The sequence below is a fragment of the Amblyraja radiata genome, chromosome 7, assembly GCF_010909765.2.
Source record: "Amblyraja radiata isolate CabotCenter1 chromosome 7, sAmbRad1.1.pri, whole genome shotgun sequence".
Lineage (NCBI taxonomy): Eukaryota > Metazoa > Chordata > Chondrichthyes > Rajiformes > Rajidae > Amblyraja > Amblyraja radiata.
Window position 1 is genome coordinate 7,087,419 of NC_045962.1, and position 20,496 is coordinate 7,107,914.

Genomic DNA, 20,496 nt, shown 5'->3' on the forward strand with positions numbered 1-20,496 from the left:
GCTGTAACCAAAATGTTGGTGAGGGCAAAGCTGTCGACGTTGTCTATATGGACCTTAGCAAAGATAAAGTTCCACACGATAGGCTGCTCTGGAAGGGCTTCAGGCAGAGCTGGCCGACTGGATAGAGAATTAGCTTCATGGATGAAAGCAGAGGGGAATAGTGGAGACTTGTCGGACTAGTGGTGTGCCTCAGGAATCAGCGATGGGCCCATTGCTGTTTGTGGTTTATATCTACGATTTGGATGAGAATGTACAAGGCATGATTAGTACGATGACACTCAAGTGGGTGATAGTGACACTCAAGTGGGTGGTATCAGAGATAGTGAAGATGGTTATCAAAAATTATAACTGGGCAGGTGGACTGAGAAATGGCTAATGAAGTTTAATGCATATAAGTGAGAGGTGTTGCATTTTGGGATGTCTAACAAGGGTAGGACCTTCACAGTGAATGGCAGTGTCCTGGAGGTTGTTGTATTGCAGATGGATCTAGGAGTGCAGGTACATTGTTTCTTGGAAGTGGCAGGAGGTAGATAGGGTGGTCAAGAAGGCTTTTGGCACATTGGCCTTCATTAGCCTGGGTACTGAGCATTGAAGTTGGAATGTTATGTTGCAGTCGTACAAGACTTTGGTGAGGCTGCATTTAGAGTATTGTGTTCATTTTTTGTCACCTTGCTTTAGTAAGGTTGTTGTTGAGCCGGAAAAGCTGCAGGGAAGATTTATGAGGATGTCGCCAGGTCTTGAGGGCCTGAACTATAGAGAGAGGCTGGGCAGGCTCGGACTTCGTTCCATGGAGTGCATGAGGCAGAAGGGTGATCTTGTAGAGATATATAAGATCTTGAGGGGAATAGATATGGTGAATCTAAATTGGCCTTTACCCAGGGTGGGGGAATGAAGAACCACTTAGGTTTAAGGTGAAAAGGGAAAAGATTTAACATGAACCTGACGAGAAACCTTTCACACATTTGGATATATGGAACAAGCTAATTGAGGCAGTATAATGAGAGAGAATCGTACATGATTGAAAGTTAGTATCAGTAAACAAATAACGATTCTGTTCAGACAAGCATTAAGTTTTCTTTCCACAGATGCTGCCTGACCTGCTGTGTGCTTCCATTGCTTTCTGTTTTTATTTTGTATTTACAACTCCTGCGGTTTTGGTTTTCAATCAAGAATTAGTCTTTCACATGAATTTTCTCTCTCTTCCCCAGGGTTCACCAGGACCCAAAGGTATCGTCGGTCATCCAGGCTATGAAGGTGGAGTTGTAAGTAAAATGTGTCATCTGTACATCATCAATATTAAAAGTGCTTTTGATTTCTTTTTTTTTAAATTAGTCTGACATCAAGCTATGCAAACCTGTATCTGTTCAGTTTTGTTTAGAAAGCACTGATCTCATTTTTGATAACCACATCCCCACCCCTACCCACCCATCACATGAGATCACGTTGGCATGAAAAATAAATAAATTGGCCCGAAAATGCAGGAAATCTGTGGACGAGGATAAGTTCTAATGGTGAGAGACATGGGTCAAAGCTTAACAATGTGTGATAGGCCATCTAAGACTGAAATAAAGGGAAATGTCTTTACCTAAAGAGGAGGGAGCTTGTGATTCCTTATTGATCCACAAAGCTCCCATTTGGTACGTTAATGAGAATACCTCCTGGAAGGTTTAGCAATCTTTCATACCATCCAGTCTTTAACTGTGCTTCTGCAGATCTGCGAAACATGGATGCTGAAGGCTGCAGGGACAGGCGGATGGCAGTCAAGTGTGTCAGGAGGGAGAACGTTCTTCCCACTGGCCCTTCATGCTGATATAACACAACTAACCTCCTTCTGATCTCGAGTGTTCCCTTCTCCAAGTTAGGAAAGGCCTCTGCATTAGTTCCATTTCTATGTTTCCTGGCCACTACAATGCTGTTCCACCCCCTCCTTGCTGTAAGTGCTGAAACAGAAAGCTGAACGGTTTGAATTACTGCATCTTCATTTTTCTGTATCTCACAGGGTGAAAGAGGTCATCCTGGTATAAACGGAACTCAAGGATTCCAAGGATGCCAGGGGAAAAGTGGATTTAAGGTAACGTGTCAGAAACTTTGAACGAGATGAAATTGAATTAATTTCTTTAAAAAACTGTTGCAGTTGGTGCTAGTAAATACATCTAAACATATATTTATTTTTTTCTTTTTACAAATAATAGGGTTCTTTTGGATACCCAGGAGAAAAGGTATGTATTGATTTGATCCACAATTATTTATATATTAGCAAATGACAATTAAGTCAAGTCAACTTTATTTGTCACATACACATACAAGATGTACAGTGAAATGAAAGTGGCAATGCTTGCGGGATTGTGCATAACAGCAGAACAGAACAGAATAGAATCAATATTTACATTAAAAAAAGAAGACACAACAATATTTACGCCCTGGTGAGATTAGAGTTTACAGTCCTGATGGCCTGTGGAAAGAAACTCCGTCTCAGCCTCTCTGTTTTCGCAGCGTGACAGCAGAGGCACTTGCCTGACCGCAGCAGCTGGAACAGTCCATTGCTGGGGTGGTAGGGGACCTTCATGATCTTGCTGGCTCTGGATCTACACCTCCTGGTGTATAGGTCCTGCCGGTGGGTGAGTGTAGTTCCCGTGATGTGTTCACCCAAATGCACGATCCTCTGCAGAGCCTTCCTGTCCTGGGCAGAGCTGTTGCCAAACCAGATAGAGATGTTTCAGGTCAGGATGCTTTCTACAGCACCTGAGTTGCTAGAGTTGAGAGTTAAGACTTGCTATTATCTTGGGTGCTTAGATCATGCTTAAATAATTCCCAGGAATACAGACTACTGGCTGAACTCGATGTCTGCTTCCCAATTGAGGAATAGGATCCCATTACTATTTAGAAATGCAATTACCACATTACAAGTCACTTAACACCATCAAATTAATTAACCTTAATTTATATAGTTCAGTTTAGTTTATTCTCACATGTACTGAGGAGCAGGGAAAAGCTTTGGTCCAGGAAGGAACTGCAGATGCTGGTTTACACCAAAGATAGACACAAAATGCTGGAGTTACTCAGCGAGACAGGCAGCATCGTCTGCTTGGATCTCTTGCTTTTGTCGAGTCTATGTTTGGTCTCGCCAGTGCACTGGAGCCCACATCAGACACACCAGATGTAGTTGATGGGGTTCGAGGAGGTGTATGTCTATCTATGAAATAGACAAGTCTGTCAGGCGGATAGTCCTGTTGGTTTAAAAGGCAATTGTGTTTCTTGAAACACAAGGAATTTAAAGATGTAGTGAAAGAACAGCAATAGATATCCGTTTGTTATAAAGTTTAGTTTAATTTAGAGATATAACGTGGAAACAGGCCCTTTGGCCCACTGTGCCCGCACCGACCAGCGATCGCCGTACACTAACACTATCCGACACGCACAACATTTACATTTATACATTTACACCAAGCCAATGAATCAAGAAACTTGTACGTCTTTGGAGTGTGGGAGGAAACCGAAGATCTCAGAGAAAACCCACGCAGGCCATGGGGAGAACATACAAACTCCATAGGATGGAACCCGGGTCTCTGGCGCTGTAAGGCAGTAGATCTACCACTACATCACCATGCCGCTCACATAGGGATTGACTTATTGAACAGTGTAGCTATTTCCTGCTCTAACTTGTTTATTGTCTTTCTACCTTCCATAGGGTCAAATGGGAGAACTGGGCCTGGATGGAATAGATGGGGAACAGGTATGCGTTTGGCTGTGATCCATTTATCACGATTAAATTGTCACTACTTTTGACTTCTTTACAACTTGTCTCTTCAATCAAAGTGATGGTCACCTTTTCATGTATTATCCAGGGGGCATACGGAGTTCTTGGAAAATCGGGAGAAATCGGCAATCCAGGAACATGGGTAAGTTAGCTGACTTCTGCGAACCAATTACGCCAGAGCTATAGAGCAGGGTAGTCCTTCTGCACAAAGCATTACTGAAACTTTTCATTTTATGATTAATTAGTTTTAGTTTGGATGTAACTTAACAAATCAACATTTCATTTAAATGAATGAAGCATACAATTATGAAACATACAAGGTTTTTAAGCTTATACAATATCTGTCCATAATATCTGTATTTCCATTGGCAGCTCTCAGTCTCGAAAGACATCCTTCTGTGCCAGACTGCGAGCTGCCAATGGAAATACAGATACTATTCAATTTTAAAGTTTTTAAAGTTTATATAATGTCTGTCTACAATATCCATATTATATATAATATATTATCTGTCTATAATATAGACTTGGATATAGTGGATGTTGGAAGAATGTTTCCATTAGTGGGAGAGTCTAGAGCTAGAGGTCATAGCCGCAGAATTAAAGGACGTTCTTTTAAGAAGGAGATGAGGAGACATTTCTTTAGTCAGAGGGTGGTGAATCTGTGGATTTTTTTGCTGCAGAAGGCTGTGGAGGGCAAGTCGGTAGATATTTTTTGGGCAGAGATAGATAGATTCTTGATTAGTGTCGGGGGTTATGGGGAGAAGGCAGGAGAATGGGGTTAGGAGGGAGAGATAGATCAGCCATGATTGAATTCTACTCCTATTCCTTATGACATGAATACCTAGAATACCAGTCTATTAATCTTTAATATTAGTGGTTTATATCACAGCACTTGTCATTGTTTCTTCTGCAGTTATTTGTGTGTTTGTCATTCACGGGGAAGTAGATGTAGTTTGTTGTTGTTCTCTGTATCATTTGAGGGATAAGAGGAACAGGTTGCATCCGAACTGGATGGGGAGGCTGGCTAGTGCTGCTGGGGTGGGTTCAAACTAGAGAAGCAGAAGGGTGGGAACCAGAAGAGTAGACCAGGAATTGGAAAGAGCGATGGGAAGGTGGAGGCTAGATCCATGTAGTCTCACAGGGAGGACAGACAGGGTGGGGTGAAGGAATACGGTGAAGCTGATGAGCTGAACTGTGTCTATTTCAACGCAGGGAGCATTGTGGGGACAGCAGATGAACTCAAAAGGGGGATCGGTGATGTAGTGCCAATTACAGAAATGAGGTTGTGAGAGGGACATGTCTGACTGCTTAGTGTTCCGGGGTTTCCATGTTTCAAATGTGATGGAGAGGGAGAAGAGGTGGAGAAGTTAAGCTACTAATCAGGGAGACCTACATGGTGGCAGTCAGAGAGGACATACCACAGGGTTCATCCACTGAGGCTTGAACATGTTTTAAAAGCTTAAAAAGTAAAGGTCCGAAGGTCATAAGTGATAGGAGCAGAATTAGGCCATTCAGCCCATCAAGTCTACTCCGCCATTCAATCATGGCTGATCTATCTCCCTCTATTAACCCCATTCTCCTGCCTTCTCCCCACAACCATATAACCATATAACCATATAACAATTACAGCACGGAAACAGGCCATCTCGGCCCTACAAGTCCGTGCCGAACAATCATTTTCCCTTAGTCCCACCTGACAACCCCTGACACCCGTAATAATCAAGAATCTATCTATCTCTGTTTTAATATGAATGGTGTTAGAATATGAATGGTGTTAACTAAATTGAGCTTAGATAGATTTTGGTAGAGATTGATGAAAGATATCAATGACACCAAATTAAACTGGATGATCCATTTTCTCTCCAGGGTTCAAAAGGTGTCAAAGGTTCAATGGGAGAGAGAGGTGACCATGGTTATCGTGGTGATCCGGTAAGTTATGCATAATTTTCTAAAGTCTTTCTCCATCTGCTGTGTGTTCATTTACATTCATCAGCGTGGACTTCCAGTGGGAAAGCAATTCAAAGTGATGCCCACTTATTTGATTCAAATTGGCCTAATTTATCCCAACTTTTTAGAAAAAGATTTGAATAAAATAGATCACCGAAAATGATCGACAAATTATTTGTTGAACTGAATCTATCTTTAAGATAATGAAGTCAAAGTCTGTGTTCGAAGGGTGTGCATGGCTAACGTGACCGACAGCGTTAAGTTCCAGCATTACAATTCATTTCCATCAGTAAATTCAAGCTTCCCAAGCGATGCAGTATTTCCTGCAGTCATGACATATGTGGTGTTAACGTGGGTGAAAACGCAAGATACAAGCAATTAGCAAAGTAACAAACTTTTACTCCATATATGAGGAATTTATCTGCTTGTTTAAACGGAGAAGTTGAATTAATTTCAGCAAGAGAACATGTTTAGTTGCTGTTTGTTACGAGGCTGATTGGTTCTATGATGTAGTTGCGAGCCTTAAAACGATGATGTCGGCAACGGTTCCATTTTGTGAAACTGTGATCCTACAGGGTGAACCCGGACTCACCAATAACCAGAAAGGAGCCAAAGGACAAATGGGTGACATGGGCTTGGTGGTAATGTATACATTATTGAATTCATATATTTTTCTTAAATGGTTCCTATATGTAATTGTGTTGGATATTATATTAGTTAACAGTAGTTTACCCTCTCTAGTAGGAACTTCTGCATGTGTAGAATAAGGAAACCTTATGCTGTTGGTCTATAAGCTACCCAAGCGGAATATGAGTTGCTGTTCCTCCTGTTTGAGTCTGGCCTCACTCTGGCAATGGAAGAGGCCCAAGAGAGAAAAGTCAATATGTGAATAGCTAAGGGGAGTTAAAATGGTTGTCTACCAGGAGATCCAGTAAGCCTTGGCGGACTGAGCGCAAGTGTTCGGCGAAACGATCGCCCAGTTTTCTCTCGCCGATGTACAGGAGATCAACATTGGATGCAGTAGATGAGGTTAGAGGAGGTGCTCGTGAACCTGTTTCCAAACTGGAGGTGTTTCTGGCTCCCTGGATGGAGGCGAGGGAGGATGTGTTTCATCGGGACGACAGATGGCACAATGGGCTAAGTGTTCGGCTGGCAACCGGAAGGTAGCCGGTTCGAATCCCGCTTGAAGTGCATACTGTCGTTGTGTCCTTGGGCAAGACACTTCACCCACCTTTGCCTGTGTGTGAATGTGTGTGAATGTGTGTGAGTGATTGGTGGTGGTCGGAGGGGCCGTAGGCACAGATTGGCAGCCACGCTTCCGTCAGTCTGCCCCAGGGCAGCTGTGGCTACAGAAGTAGCTTACCACCACCGAGTGTGACTGAGGAGTGAATGAATAATGCGATGTAAAGCGCCTTGAGTATTAGAAAGGCGCTATATACATCCCATCCATTATTATTATTATTATCTCCTGTGCTTTCAGGGGAAAGTACCTGGGGAGGAGTCAGAAGGGAAGTTGTTGAGGGCATGGACGAGTACCACCAGGGGGAGGGAAATTGTTTGTGGTCTATGTTTGAGGAAGAACCAGAGGCCTTGAGACCATCCTGGAGTTGTAAATGGATCAAATGTCCATGGTAAAGATGAGGCAATATGCTCTAGAAATTGAAAGTTATTGAAGAGTTGAAGGGCTTGTGAAGTGTCTCGGATGTAGGCAGGAAACATGTTCCCAATGTTGGGGGAGTCCAGAACCAGGGGCCACAGTTTAAGAATAAGGGGTAAGCCATTTAGAACGGAGATGAGGAAACACTTTTTCACACAGAGAGTTGTGAGTCTGTGGAATTCTCTGCCTCAGAGGGTGGTGGAGGCCGGTTCTCTGGATGCTTTCAAGAGAGAGCTAGATAGGGCTCTTAAAGATAGTAAGGTCAGGGGATATGGGGAGAAGGCAGGAACGGGGTATTGGTTGTGGATGATCAGCCATGATCACATTGTATGACGGTGCTGGCTTGAAGGGCGTATGGCCTACTCCTCCACCTATTGTCTTTGGCTATTATGTATAGGTGGAACTGTGTAGAATTTTGCCTGCTTTTTGACAAGGCCCTGCATGGTAGCCTAGTCTGGAAGGTTAGATGTACAACAGTGACCATTGGTACAGGCACACTTGAGACTAGCGGGGTAGTTAGCAATCCTACACCGGCCTTCTGTTCAAAGAGGACAGAGAATGCATTGTGTTCATCGGAAAGTGATCCACAGTTGTCTGCCTGTGCTTTGTACAAGCATGTACAGCGTGCAAGACTTGCCACAATCTACAGATATCCATGTGATGGCCTTCAGTCCCCATCTTAGACTGGAATTCCTTTCAAGCATCCTTAATGTCTCTTTGAAGGTTGCAGATAGATTTCTTGTACCACTCAAGGTCATTTGACTAGAATATTGCAGAATTGGACCTTACCTGGGAGAGGGCTTCACAAGTCTTCCTTAATGAAGTGTAAAAAATCATGAGGGACGTAGATAAAATGAACCCACACTTTTTCCTTGGGCAGATCTCTGCCCAATTCCCAACCAATTGTTCAAGCACTTTTGATTGCAACATGTGCCTTAATTTAGTTCAACAAAGAAACTGACAAGTTACTAAAGAACTAGTGGGCACAGGCTTAATGTCAGTGGGGAATGATTTAAGAAAGATGTTAGGACAATGTTTCCACTCAGAGGGCCGGCTGTATCTGGAATGATCTGACGAAGGAAGCAATAGATGCGGATACAATTACAACTTTTAAATGAGATTTGTACAGATGTATGAATAAGAAGAGTTTAGTAATATTCGGGCCATATGTGGCCAAATAGGACGAGCCCAGAAAGCTAACTGGGTTGACATGTACAAGGAGATTGCAGGGCCTGTTTCCATGCCGTATCGCTCTATGTCTCTATGAACCTTTACGTGATCTATGGAGGAGGAAGTCAAAGGGGTCATGTGGTTTAGATATGATCCCATTTCATCCCTATTGCAGGCATTGAAATTCCTGGCCAGTGAAATTCCTCGTATGTTGCAAAACATACTTGGCGAATAAAATCTGATTCTGATTCTTTTTTTTTTTAAATATATTTTTTTATTAAAGGTAATCAATTACAATGCTTCAAACAACTTTATATCAAATTAATTCAATTTGCATTAAGTAAAACACTAGTAATACTTATCTACTATTTTTTTAGAAATAATGATAGAGAAAGAATAGAAAAGTTATAAATCATTAAGAGAGTGATTAAATAATAATTTGATTATATATAAGAAAGATTCTGATCAAAGCAGTAATGCCATATAAACTTTAAGACAAGTTTAAGATGGCGAGTTTAGAAGGGTGAGGGGGGAAACCTCATTGAAACTTACAGAATAATGAAAAGCATAGATAGAGTGGATGGGGAAAGGATGTTTCCACTGGTGGGAGAGTCCAGGACCAGAGGTCATAGCCTCAGAATTAAAGGTCGCTCTTTTAGAAAGGAGGTGAGGAGGAACTTCTTTAGTCAGAGGGTGGTTAATCTGTGGAACTCACTGCCACAGAGGGCTGTGGAGGCTGTTAGTGAATATTTTTAAGGCCGAGATAGACAAATTCTTGATTAGAACAGGTGTGAAGGGTTATGGGGAAACGTCAAGAAAATGGGATTAGGAGGCAGAGATCAGCCATGATTGAATGGTAGAGTAGACTCGATGGCCAAATGGCATAATTCTACTCCTATAACTTGTGAACTTCAAGAGTCAAGAGTGTTTTATTGTCATATGTCCTGGACGGGACAATGAAATTCTTACTTGCCACAGAAAAAGTGAATATGTAAACATTGTATATAACGGGGAAGAAAAAAGCAAAAGTTCAATAAATAATAGTGCAAATAACAAATAAAACTTGTTGTGAACTAAAGTGTATTCACTGACATTTTTCAATCCAATTCTAATTTAGGGAGATTCAGGTGGAGATGGACGTCCAGGGTCACGAGCCCCAGCTGGAAGTAGAGTAAGTAAGCCAGTTCACACTGCAGGCCCTAGCATACTGATACAGACCCCTTTTATAAAAATAAATATTTGATTCAGTGTATTATGGGCGAGGAGATGATGAAGGTCCTAATGCATATGAAGGTAGACAAATACCCCGGGCCTGATCAGATATATCCGAGGACACTGTGGGAAGCTAGAGAGGAAATTGCAGGAGACCTGGCCAAGATGCTTCATTCATCATTAAATATGGGAGAGGTGCTGGAAGACTGGAGGGTAGCAAAAGTTGTGCCTCAGTTTAAGAGGGGCTGTAGAGATAAGCCTGGGCAAAGAACTAAACTACAGGCCAGGGAGTCTAACATCTGTGGTCAGATATTTACTGGTGGGTATTCTGAGGGATAAGACATACATGCATTTAGAAAGACAAGGGCTGATTCGGGATAGTCGGCATGGTATTGTACTTGGAAGATCGTGTCTCATTAAATACTTTCCCATCCTAAATTGATAATGACTAGTTGTAAAAAAAAAAAAGGGGATTTTCAACTTTGCTCTTTCGGCTTTTTTTCCCTTTCCAGTCATATTACCAATCATGTTATTTATATTCTTGGGCAAATATTTGAAAACTTAAGTATTGACATTGATACGTGAATAAATGAACTCCATATCGCTGTGCCCAACATGCACAAATTATACAGGCTTGACTGCTCAGGGTGCAGGATGGTTTGGTCATTGACATATTGCTTCAGTAATACAGCCTTGCCTTCTCTCGTTACAGGGATCGCAGGGTCGCCGAGGAGCACCAGGAAAAAGAGTACAGTTTGCATTTTGTCATTCTTTCCATATTTGTTTTTTTATTGGAGATTTCCTATGACTGAAGAAGGGTCTCGACCCGAAACGTCTCCTTTTCCTTCGCTGCATAGATGCTGCCTCACCCGCTGAGTTTAGAAACATAGAAACATAGAAATTAGGTGCAGGAGTAGGCCATTCGGCCCTTCGAGCCTGCACCGCCATTCAATATGATCATGGCTGATCATCCAACTCAGTATCCCGTACCTGCCTTCTCTCCATACCCTCTGATCCCCTTAGCCACAAGGGCCACATCTAACTCCCTCTTAAATATAGCCAATGAACTGGCCTCGACTACCCTCTGTGGCAGGGAGTTCCAGAGATTCACCACTCTGTGTGAAAAAAGTTCTTCTCATCTCGGTTTTAAAGGATTTCCCCCTTATCCTTAAGCTGTGACCCCTTGTCCTGGACTTCCCCAACATCGGGAGTAATCTTCCTGCATCTAGCCTGTCCAACCCCTTAAGAATTTTGTAAGTTTCTATAAGATCCCCTCTCAATCTCCTAAATTCTAGAGAGTATAAACCAAGTCTATCCAGTCTTTCTTCATAGGACAGTCCTGACATCCCAGGAATCAGTCTGGTGAACCTTCTCTGCACTCCCTCTATGGCAATAATGTCCTTCCTCAGATTTGGAGACCAAAACTGTACGCAATACTCCAGGTGTGGTCTCACCAAGACCCTGTACAACTGCAGTAGAACCTCCCTGCTCCTATACTCAAATCCTTTTGCTATGAAAGCTAACATACCATTCGCTTTCTTCAATGCCTGCTGCACCTGCATGCCCACTTTCAATGACTGGTGTACCATGACACCCAGGTCTCGCTGCATCTCCCCTTTTCCTAGTCGGCCACCATTTAGATAATAGTCTGGAGTTTCTCCAGCATTTTTGTCTACCTGCAATTTTTCCAGCATCAGCAGTTCCTTCTTAAACCATGACTATGACTAAACAGTTTCTATTGTAGCCAGAGGAAATGCCTAAAGTATCCAAAACAAGAGACACAACAATCAGGAGTAACTCAGCAGGACAGGCAGCATCTCTGGAGAAGAGCGGATGATGTTTTGGGTCGAGACTGAGAGTCAGGGGAGAGGGAGTCTAGGGATATGGAAGGGTAATGGGCCTGTCCCATGGCGATGTTTTGGGCAACTGCCGGCAACTGTCATAGTCGTGGTAGGTCGCCGAAAAACCAGCGACAACCTACGTCATCCTGGCGACAACCTACGACAGCGCCTAAGTCAGGAGAAGTCAAGCTACGCTCATTGGCGTCAAACCCACTGTCGCCAAAATGTTTTTAACAGGTCGAAAATTTAGCGGCGACCAGAAAGACGCTACGACTTTTTGCGCGACTGAGGCGACCACCGGCGAACATGTGGCGACAAACTAGTCGCCTGTAGTTGCCTAAAAAATCACCTAAGTGGGACAGGCCAATTAGATATGAAAATGACAGATCAAATCAGACAATGATAAGGAAATGTAGAATTATTAGCTCAGGGGAAGGTGACAACGAGGCATACAAACAGTAATATTTAATCAGGACGACAGTAGATCTAGTCGAAGACCTAGGATGGGGGAGGGACGGAGAGCGAGGGAAAGCAAGCGTTACTTGAAATTAGAGACTTGACAACTTAATTGTTTTGACAGACGTCAAACAAGTTTAATTTATCTTTATTTTATCTGGTACATTTAGGGTGGATCAGGAAACCCCGGGACCGCAGGGCCTCCAGGATTGTCAGGGTTTAGAGGCCAACTAGTAAGTAACGTACTTAATAAACTCTAATTCTCGTTGCCAAGTTCTCAGGAGCTTACTAATATGAGCAACGTGTACCTATTGTGACAACAACTCTGTTTGTGCCTATAGGGTGAACTTGGGTCATCTGGAGCTCCAGGACGGGGAGGTGTACTTGGTATCCGAGGTCCAAGGGTAAATTATTTATTTTTGTCTGTTTGCCAAGCATTTATCATGACTTAAAGAGAAAGGAGGGAAGGCTGCAGCCCTAAATCCTCCCACAACGTCCTCCAAGTGCCCCCAGTCCTCTCACATGTGTGGCACATGCATCGGACTTGTTGACAAAGAATGTGGAATTCTTTGCCACTGAAAACCGTGGTTGGCCAAGTCAATGGATATTTTTAAAGCAGGGATAGGTAGATTCTTGATTAGTACAGGTGTCAGGGGTTACGGGATGGAGAATGGGATTAGGAAGGAGACATAGATCAGCCATGGACTCTACCAAACATGCTCCCAATGTCGGGGGAGTCCAGAACCAGGGGCCACAGTTCAAGAATAAGGGGTAAGCCATTTAGAACGGAGATGAGGAAACACTTTTTCACACAGAGAGTTGTGAATCTGTGGAATTCTCTGCCTCAGAAGACTGTGGAGGCCAATTCTCTGGAGGCTTTCAAGAGAGAGTTAGATAGATCTCTTAAAAATAGAGGATTGAAGGGATATGGGGAGAAGGCAGGAACGGGGTACTGATTGTGGATGATCAGCCATGATCACACTGAATGGTGGTGCTGGCTCGAAGCACCGAATGGCCTACTCCTGTACCTATTGTCTGTTGTCTATTGAATGACGGAGTGGACATGATGGGCCGACAGGTCTAATTCTGCTCCTATCACTTATGACCGGTGAGCCACACTCGATCCCTCAAGACATGAGACTGCACAACCATGCTATCGTCATCTCCGATGGGCCACCACCAGTATCATGAGATAAATAAAGAACAGAAAATACTACAAACACTCAGCTGATCTGGCAGCATCTGTGACGAGCAGTAAAGTTAATGATTCAGGCAATGATGATCTTTCACATCATTAAGTGTTATCGACTGAAATATTACCTTTAGTTCACTCTCCAGGGATCATCTGACTTGCTAAGAATTTTGAAAATGTTCTGGCTTATTTCAGCTTTCCCCTGAGAATATTCCTTGAAAGACTTCCTTCCTCCTTATTTTATTAATTAAAACCATGGGGTCTTCAACTCCATTCAGATTGAAATGTTCAAACAGGCAAGATTAGGGTATGCACATAACAAAAACAAGGATCAGAATTAAAACAAAATTGTGAGGATCTGAGGCTCATTTAAAAAATGAGCTATTAAACATATTTCCCATTTAAATATCATGTTCTAAGTGGGATGTTTTATTTTTTCTCATATTAAACTATTTTATTGGTGATGACAAAGTGATCCACCGCTGTTATTTACCAGCCGAGTCCAATATTAGACTCAGAATGGACAAGGCCATTGCTGAGAAAGAAATAACAGAATTTGTCAAGTTTTATTGTTACTCACTCATTACCATGGGGCAACAAGGTTCAGACACAACGTCACCGGTCAGTTGGGTTAGCAATCAAAGCCGATCTCCTTCTTCGCCACCCCTCTCCCATCTGAGGAAACGTGAAGAGATATCCCAGTGCTACCGTGCCCTTCACCTGTTTGGTATCTTTCCCTCACACGCAGGGCTCAGGGATGAGGAAGTGGATAAATCAGGGAAAAGGATGGAATTTGTAGATTGGGGTGCATGAGAGAAAGGTGGTGTGCAAGGGGGGAGTTAATAGGTTAAAGTGTGTTGACAGTGGGGGTGGGGTAAAGGCTGAGGGATTACTTTAAGGAGCTGGCCATGGCTACTGCAGCACAGAAACATAGAAACCACAGAAAATAGGTGTGGGAGTAGGTCATTTGACTCTTCCAACCAGCCCAGCCATTCACTATAATCATGGTTGGTCATCCAGAATCAGTAACCCGTTCCTGCTTTCTCCCCATAACACATAATTTGGTTAGCCCCAAGAGCCATATCTAACTCTCTCTTGAAAACATCCAGTGAATTGGCCTCCACTGCCTCCTGTGGCAGAAAATTCCACAGATTCACAACTCCCTGGGTGAAAAAGTGTTTCCTAATCTCAGTCCTAAATGGCCTACCCCTTATTCTTAAACTATGTGTGACCCCTGGTTCTGGACTCCCCCAACATCGGGAACATGTCTCCTGCATCTGGCCTGTCCAATCCCTTAAGAATTTTAGATGTTTCTGTAAGTTTCCCTCTCATCCTAAATTTTAGTGAATACAAGCCCAGTTGACCCATTCTTTTATGTCAGAGAAGATGCGGATTCCTTGCGCTCTTCTCCAAGCCGCCCGTTCACATGTCCGTTAACTAGAAAGGGTGTGGTGCAGCAGGAATCCACCGTGACTGCCAACCAAATAAGATTGTACCCTAACCTTATTGACCAGAAATAAAAAAACACAACATTTGTTTCTTTCACATTCTGTGCTTATTTATCTTTTTCCCATGTGGATTCCATAAGAGTGAATTTTATTCAAATTCCGTTAGGGCAAATTTCCATAGGCCAACCATAGTAATTTGGGGGTGACCTGTAATGACAACAATCTCTGCAGTGATTGCTAGCTCTTGGACCTGTTAATATGGAGACATATTGTAGGGCTGGGGAGAAGTGCCAAGAATGAGAACAGAAATTGCCATTTGATACCACAGGAGTTCATGGGACAAATCATAGGATCAGTCTACACATGGACCAAGACCCCAGCAATGGTTCCTCTCTCACAGTGCTGGTCAGAGTGCAGTACTGAGCCACACAGCGTGCCACTCAGCGGCTGCGACACTTGTCACGGCCTGCACAGCACCAGTTCTCATAGACCACCTTTCCACACTGGACCTGTGGCATTCAACTTTCCAGCATTCATGCTCCCTCCACAAAAGCAGAGAAAGTAACGACTTAGGTGGGCGGCACGGTGGCACAGCAGTAGAGTCACTGCCTCCCAACGCCACGGACCCGGGTTCGATCCCGACTACGGGTGCTGTCTGTACAGAGTTTGTACGTTCTCCCCATGAGGGGAGGCCGGTTCTCTGGATGCTTTCAAGAGAGAGGTAGATACGGCTCTTAAAGATAGCGGAGTCAGGGGATATGGGGAGAAGGCAGGAACGGGGTACTGATTGGGGATGATCAGCCATGATCACATTGAATGGCGGTTCTGGTTCGAAGGGCCGAATGGCCTACTCCTGCCTATTGTCTGCTGTCTATTGTGACCTGCGTGGGTTTTCTCCGGGTTTTGTCGGTTCCCTCCCACATTCCAAAGTCGTACAGGTTTGTAGGTTAATTGGCTTCAGTAAAATGATAAATTGTCCCCAGTGTGTGTAGGATAGTGCTAGCGTAAGGGGTGATCGCACTGTATCTCGAAACTAGACTACAGTGGGATTCCAGGCAGTGTCCGTAACGCATCTGTATAAAACCTGTATTTATGACCCTGCTTGCTTCCATTAGTCTGATTCTTTCTAGAAATGCAACCAGGGTTCTAAGAAAGGTATCAGAATAAACATTCTGATTTTCAACCAGCATCTGCAGTTCCTTCCAACACATCGGAATCAACATGTTCTTCTATTGATTTTGAGAATGGCTTTCTTATTTCAGTGTGCTGGTTTAAAGATGTATTTTGTTCTGTTCCAGGGACCGGCTGGTGGTGAAGCACCAAATGGGCCAAGAGGGAAAATTGGAGTGAACGGAAGAAAGGTACGTCACGCATTTAAAACCTTTTGATGGTGGAAAGGTGAGAAATGATGAAGAATAGTTGTGGCTGACGTTTTATCTTTGTTCACCCATTTCCGTGCAGGGTGAGCCTGGGGACCCTGGAAAGAAGGGTGAAGTTGGCCCCACAGGTCCACGTGGAGAAATGGTAAGTGTTGTCCCTTTAAAGTCGTGACACTTAGTTTTGCATCCAGCACAGATGCAAGCAACATGACAAGCATGTGAGTGCATTACCATCCACTGCCTGAAGAAGGGTCTCGGCCCAAAACATCACCCATTCCTTCTCTCCAGATATGTTGCCTGCCTCGCTGAGTTACTCTAGCATTTCGTGTCCACCATTAATCAATTCACACCCTGCCAGTTATCTCCATCCAAAATAACACCCTGCCCATGACCTTGGTGATAGGTTTGGCCTGTAGAAGAGCAGGGAACACCAACTGCAGTTCGCAGAGTTTATGAGCTGACATCACCATCACCTTTGCTATGGTAACATTTAGGCAGTTTTGTTGTACAAATGTCAATATTTCTCTCAAATGTTGTGTCATTTTTGATTCTTCGAACCCCCAGTGTGATGCTCAGACTTGCTCAGAAGCTCAAAACCAGGACTAAAGCTAGCCTCATTAGGGTGGCGCAGCAGTAGAGTTGCTGCCGTACAGTGCTTACAGCACCAGAGACCCGGGCTCGATCCCGACTGTCTGTACAGAGTTTGTCCGTTCTCCCCGTGACCTGCGTGGGTTTTTCTCCGAGAACTGCGGTTTCCTCCCACACGCCAAAGACGTACAGGCTTGTAGGTTAATCGGCTTGGTATAAATGTAAAAAATATCCCTAGTGTAGGATAGTGTTAATGTGCGGGAATCGCTGGTCGGTGCGGGCTCGGTGGGCCGAAGGGCCTGCTTCCGCACTGTATCTCTAAACTAATCTAATCTAAACTAAACCTGTGACCATTAAACCAGCGCTTTGTCATACTAACCCAACAATTTTGTGAGTTTCCATCAGGAAATAACATCTGCCTTGATAAATTGGTCTGAATTGTGTGTGACTCCAGGCCAAACATGATGATCGACCCTCAAATGCCTTTGATAATCAATGTTGATTTTGGCAGCTGTATCTCCTGCTCATGAATGAATAAATTAAAAAATATATATTTCATAGCTAAATGGGATTTTGAGTCTAAATGGGAAGTTTTGACTTCATCAGCTATCCGGCAGGACTTTTTTTAATCCCTTCAAGCCTTCTCGGCCATTTAGTCTAACTGAAATATCCTCTGCTGCCATTCCATAACATTTATACTTTTCCCTTTTGCATAATATTAAACTGTTTCTCCCGAGTAAGTGACGCACTATTGAAAGCCATTTGTTGGGGGAGAATGTTTCAAATTCCCAGCACATTTACCCTGAAGGAACACTCACTCTTTAGTTTAGCTTGGAGAAGCAGCATGTAACCAGGCCCTTTGGCCCGCAGAGTCCATGCTAACCAGCGATCACCCATACACTCGTTCTCTCCGACACACCTGGTACCATTAGCCAACACACCTGCATGTTTTTGGAATGTGGGTAAAAATCCGGAATCGCGGTAGAAATTCCGTATAGACAGTACCCATAGACAGGATCAAACCCGTGTTTCTGGTACTACCGCTGCACCATCATGCCTCCCATGCTGAAATGATTCTGTTTTAGGCATGGGACCTCTGGACTGACTACCCCACCAGAAGAAATAGATTGTCTTTATCTGCCTAATGTAAACCCTTTTTAAGCATCTAAATAGATTACTTCTCGGTCATAAGCTTTAGGAATGCCAGCCTTATCCCTTTAGCTCTGAACCCTGTCTTTATTCTGCATGCTGTCGAGATGATTTTCCATGTTCTGCCAACTTACCAGTTAACAAATAATTTTACCCTGCACAGTAGACATCCCATTGTTTTATAAGTGACAGATATAACCTAGTCACTTGCAGTGAGTTTTTGTAAAACAGCAGAAAGCCATCACAGCTTGGAAAGTCCAGTCAATTTCCTGTCATTAAATAGGCCAACATTCCTATCCACTCCCTCACTATATTTCTTAGTGTTTTCCCTCTTCAAAAATCATTCTTGAACCCGGTACAATCCCCAACGGGAGAACACGAACAGCAGGAACATCATAGCAAGCAAGCAAGTTTATTTATAAAGCACATTTCAACAACAAGGCAATTCAAAGTGTTTTACACAAAGCATTAAAGAGCAATCAAAAGCAATTAAAAACAGTCATTAAAAAGATTAGAAAATCTATAAACAAGCTAAAATAGAATGAGACAAGTATAAAATACAAGAATAAAAGTTACAGTGCAGTGTAAGAAGTGAATAATTATTTTATTTAATTAAAGTTAGCGTCAAACAGTAAAGTCTTCAGCCCCGATTTAAAAGAACTGAGAGTTGGAGCGGACCTGCATTTTTCTGGAAGTTTGTTCCATATATGTGGTGCATATAAACTAAACGCTGCTTCTCCATGTTTAGTTCTGACTCTGGGGACAGAAAGCAGACGTGTCCCAGACAATCACAGAGGTCTGGATGGTTCATAATGTAGCAGAAGTTCACAAATGTATTTTGGCCCCGAGACCATTCAGTGCTTTATAAACCAACAGTAATATTTTGAAATCAATTCTTTGACAGACTGGAAGCCAGTGTAAAGACCTAAAAACTGGAGTGATGTGAACCACTTTCTTGGTCTTGGAGAGGATCACAGAGGGAGAGGAGTGAGAGAGGGTCTCCCTAAACTCGTCAGAAGGGAGTAGGAAAGAACTGCAGATGCTGGTTTAAACGAAAGATAGACACAAAATGCTGGAGTAACACAGCAGGACAGGCTGAGAAGGGTCGAGAAGAGTCTCGATCTGAAACGTCAACCATTCCTTTTCTCTAGAGATGCTGCCTGTCCCGCTGAGTTACTCCGGCATTTTGTGTCTATCGCGCTACAGAAGGGTCTTGATCCAAAACATTGTCTGTCCAATTCCCTCCACAGATGCTGTCTGAGCCACCGAGTTCCCCCAGCAGACTTTTTTTTCATCTTGAAATCTGTATACCCTACTGAGAGTATTTATTCCATAGCTTTACTCCTTTTACTCCATGCATTTTCCTACTACTTTGTAACATTACATATTGGAACCCGTTCACTGATCAATTTAGTTGGCTTTCCTCTCCGATCCTGAAAATATCAACATTCTTCAGGAGGTAGAAAAAAGTGCTGGAGAAACTCAGCGGGTGCAGCAGCATCTATGGAGCGAAGGAAATAGGCAACGTTTCGGGCCGAAACCCTTCTTCAGAGTCTGAAGAAGGGTTTCGGCCTGAAACGTTGCCTATTTCCTTCACTCCCTAGATGCTGCTGCACCCGCTGCATTTCTCCAGCACTTTTGTCTACCTTCGATTTTCCAGCAACTGCAGTTCCTTCTTAAACCCAATGTCCTTCAGGATACAGAACTCAGTGAAACTGTTTATTTTAGGCTCCAGTAACCTATTCAGTAATAAATGCATAATGTCCCATATTTGGTGTCAGTTCTCTCAATATAAAGGAGCCTACCGCAGAGTATACAAGCCCAGTCGCTCCATTCTCTCAATATGTGGCACTCCTGCCAACCCAAGAATTAACATCGTCACAGTGAGTACGTACAAATTACTGTGACGGCTCTGAAGATCAGGATCAAACACAGGTCGGTGGCACTGCAAGGCAACAGCTCTACCTGCTGCACCACTGGGCCAACTTTTCTCACAACGTGGCCCTGATGTGAGCACTTCTTTCACCACCTAATCTATACCAGTAGCTAATGGAGAATCTTGACGTAAGCCAATAGAAATATAAAAGCTATTCCAAGGAATAACTTGCTGATTAGGTTTCAGCAAAAGTATTCTGGGCCTTGCACTTTTTTAAAAGTTGTGTAAATCTTCAAAAAGTCAGAGATAGATTACTGGGTGTTACCAGGGATGACCAGTGAGGTTAGCTCGGTTAGAACTGAGCTCCTTGGAAAAGAAGTGGCCAAACAGAGGTTCACAAGACAGTAAAAGACTTGGGCGTCATTTGCGCGTCATTTACGCGACATCATTTAGGCGTCATGACGCACGCGTTGTGACGTGTGCATAATGCGCGCATGGTGCGCATTACGTATGCATGGTGCGTGGTGACCCAGGATTTTGGGATGTACAAGCCCTTTATAGAAGAAAGTTGTTTTCTCAGGCAAGCACAGCAACAACCAGCTGACAATCCATCGCAAAACCTTCTGAAGAGAATATGAGTACTAATTCTGTTGTATAACCCAGAATTTTCAAAATGCTTCACCTAAATAAGTTATGAAGACACTAATTTTAAAAAGGAATCGGATGCTTATTTGACAATAAGGAGCTTCCAGAATTGAAGACTAAAGGGCCTGTCCCACTTACGCGATTTTTTTCGGCGACTTGCTGGCACCCGTCATAGTTGC

General features: G+C 43.3%; 1 protein-coding gene across 1 annotated transcript in view; it reads left to right on the plus strand.

Annotated features, from left to right (window-relative positions):
- Positions 1-20,496, plus strand: part of LOC116974988 (collagen alpha-3(VI) chain-like) — a 158,709-nt gene that overhangs the window by 94,240 nt on the left and 43,973 nt on the right. The window contains exons 21-33 of the mRNA XM_033023629.1: positions 1,209-1,262; positions 2,000-2,071; positions 2,193-2,219; positions 3,689-3,733; positions 3,846-3,899; positions 5,624-5,686; positions 6,280-6,345; positions 9,649-9,702; positions 10,456-10,491; positions 12,211-12,273; positions 12,382-12,444; positions 15,979-16,041; positions 16,142-16,204. Of these exons, the coding sequence (XP_032879520.1) occupies positions 1,209-1,262; positions 2,000-2,071; positions 2,193-2,219; positions 3,689-3,733; positions 3,846-3,899; positions 5,624-5,686; positions 6,280-6,345; positions 9,649-9,702; positions 10,456-10,491; positions 12,211-12,273; positions 12,382-12,444; positions 15,979-16,041; positions 16,142-16,204 (723 nt within the window). The remainder of the gene's footprint in view (positions 1-1,208; positions 1,263-1,999; positions 2,072-2,192; positions 2,220-3,688; positions 3,734-3,845; positions 3,900-5,623; positions 5,687-6,279; positions 6,346-9,648; positions 9,703-10,455; positions 10,492-12,210; positions 12,274-12,381; positions 12,445-15,978; positions 16,042-16,141; positions 16,205-20,496) is intronic.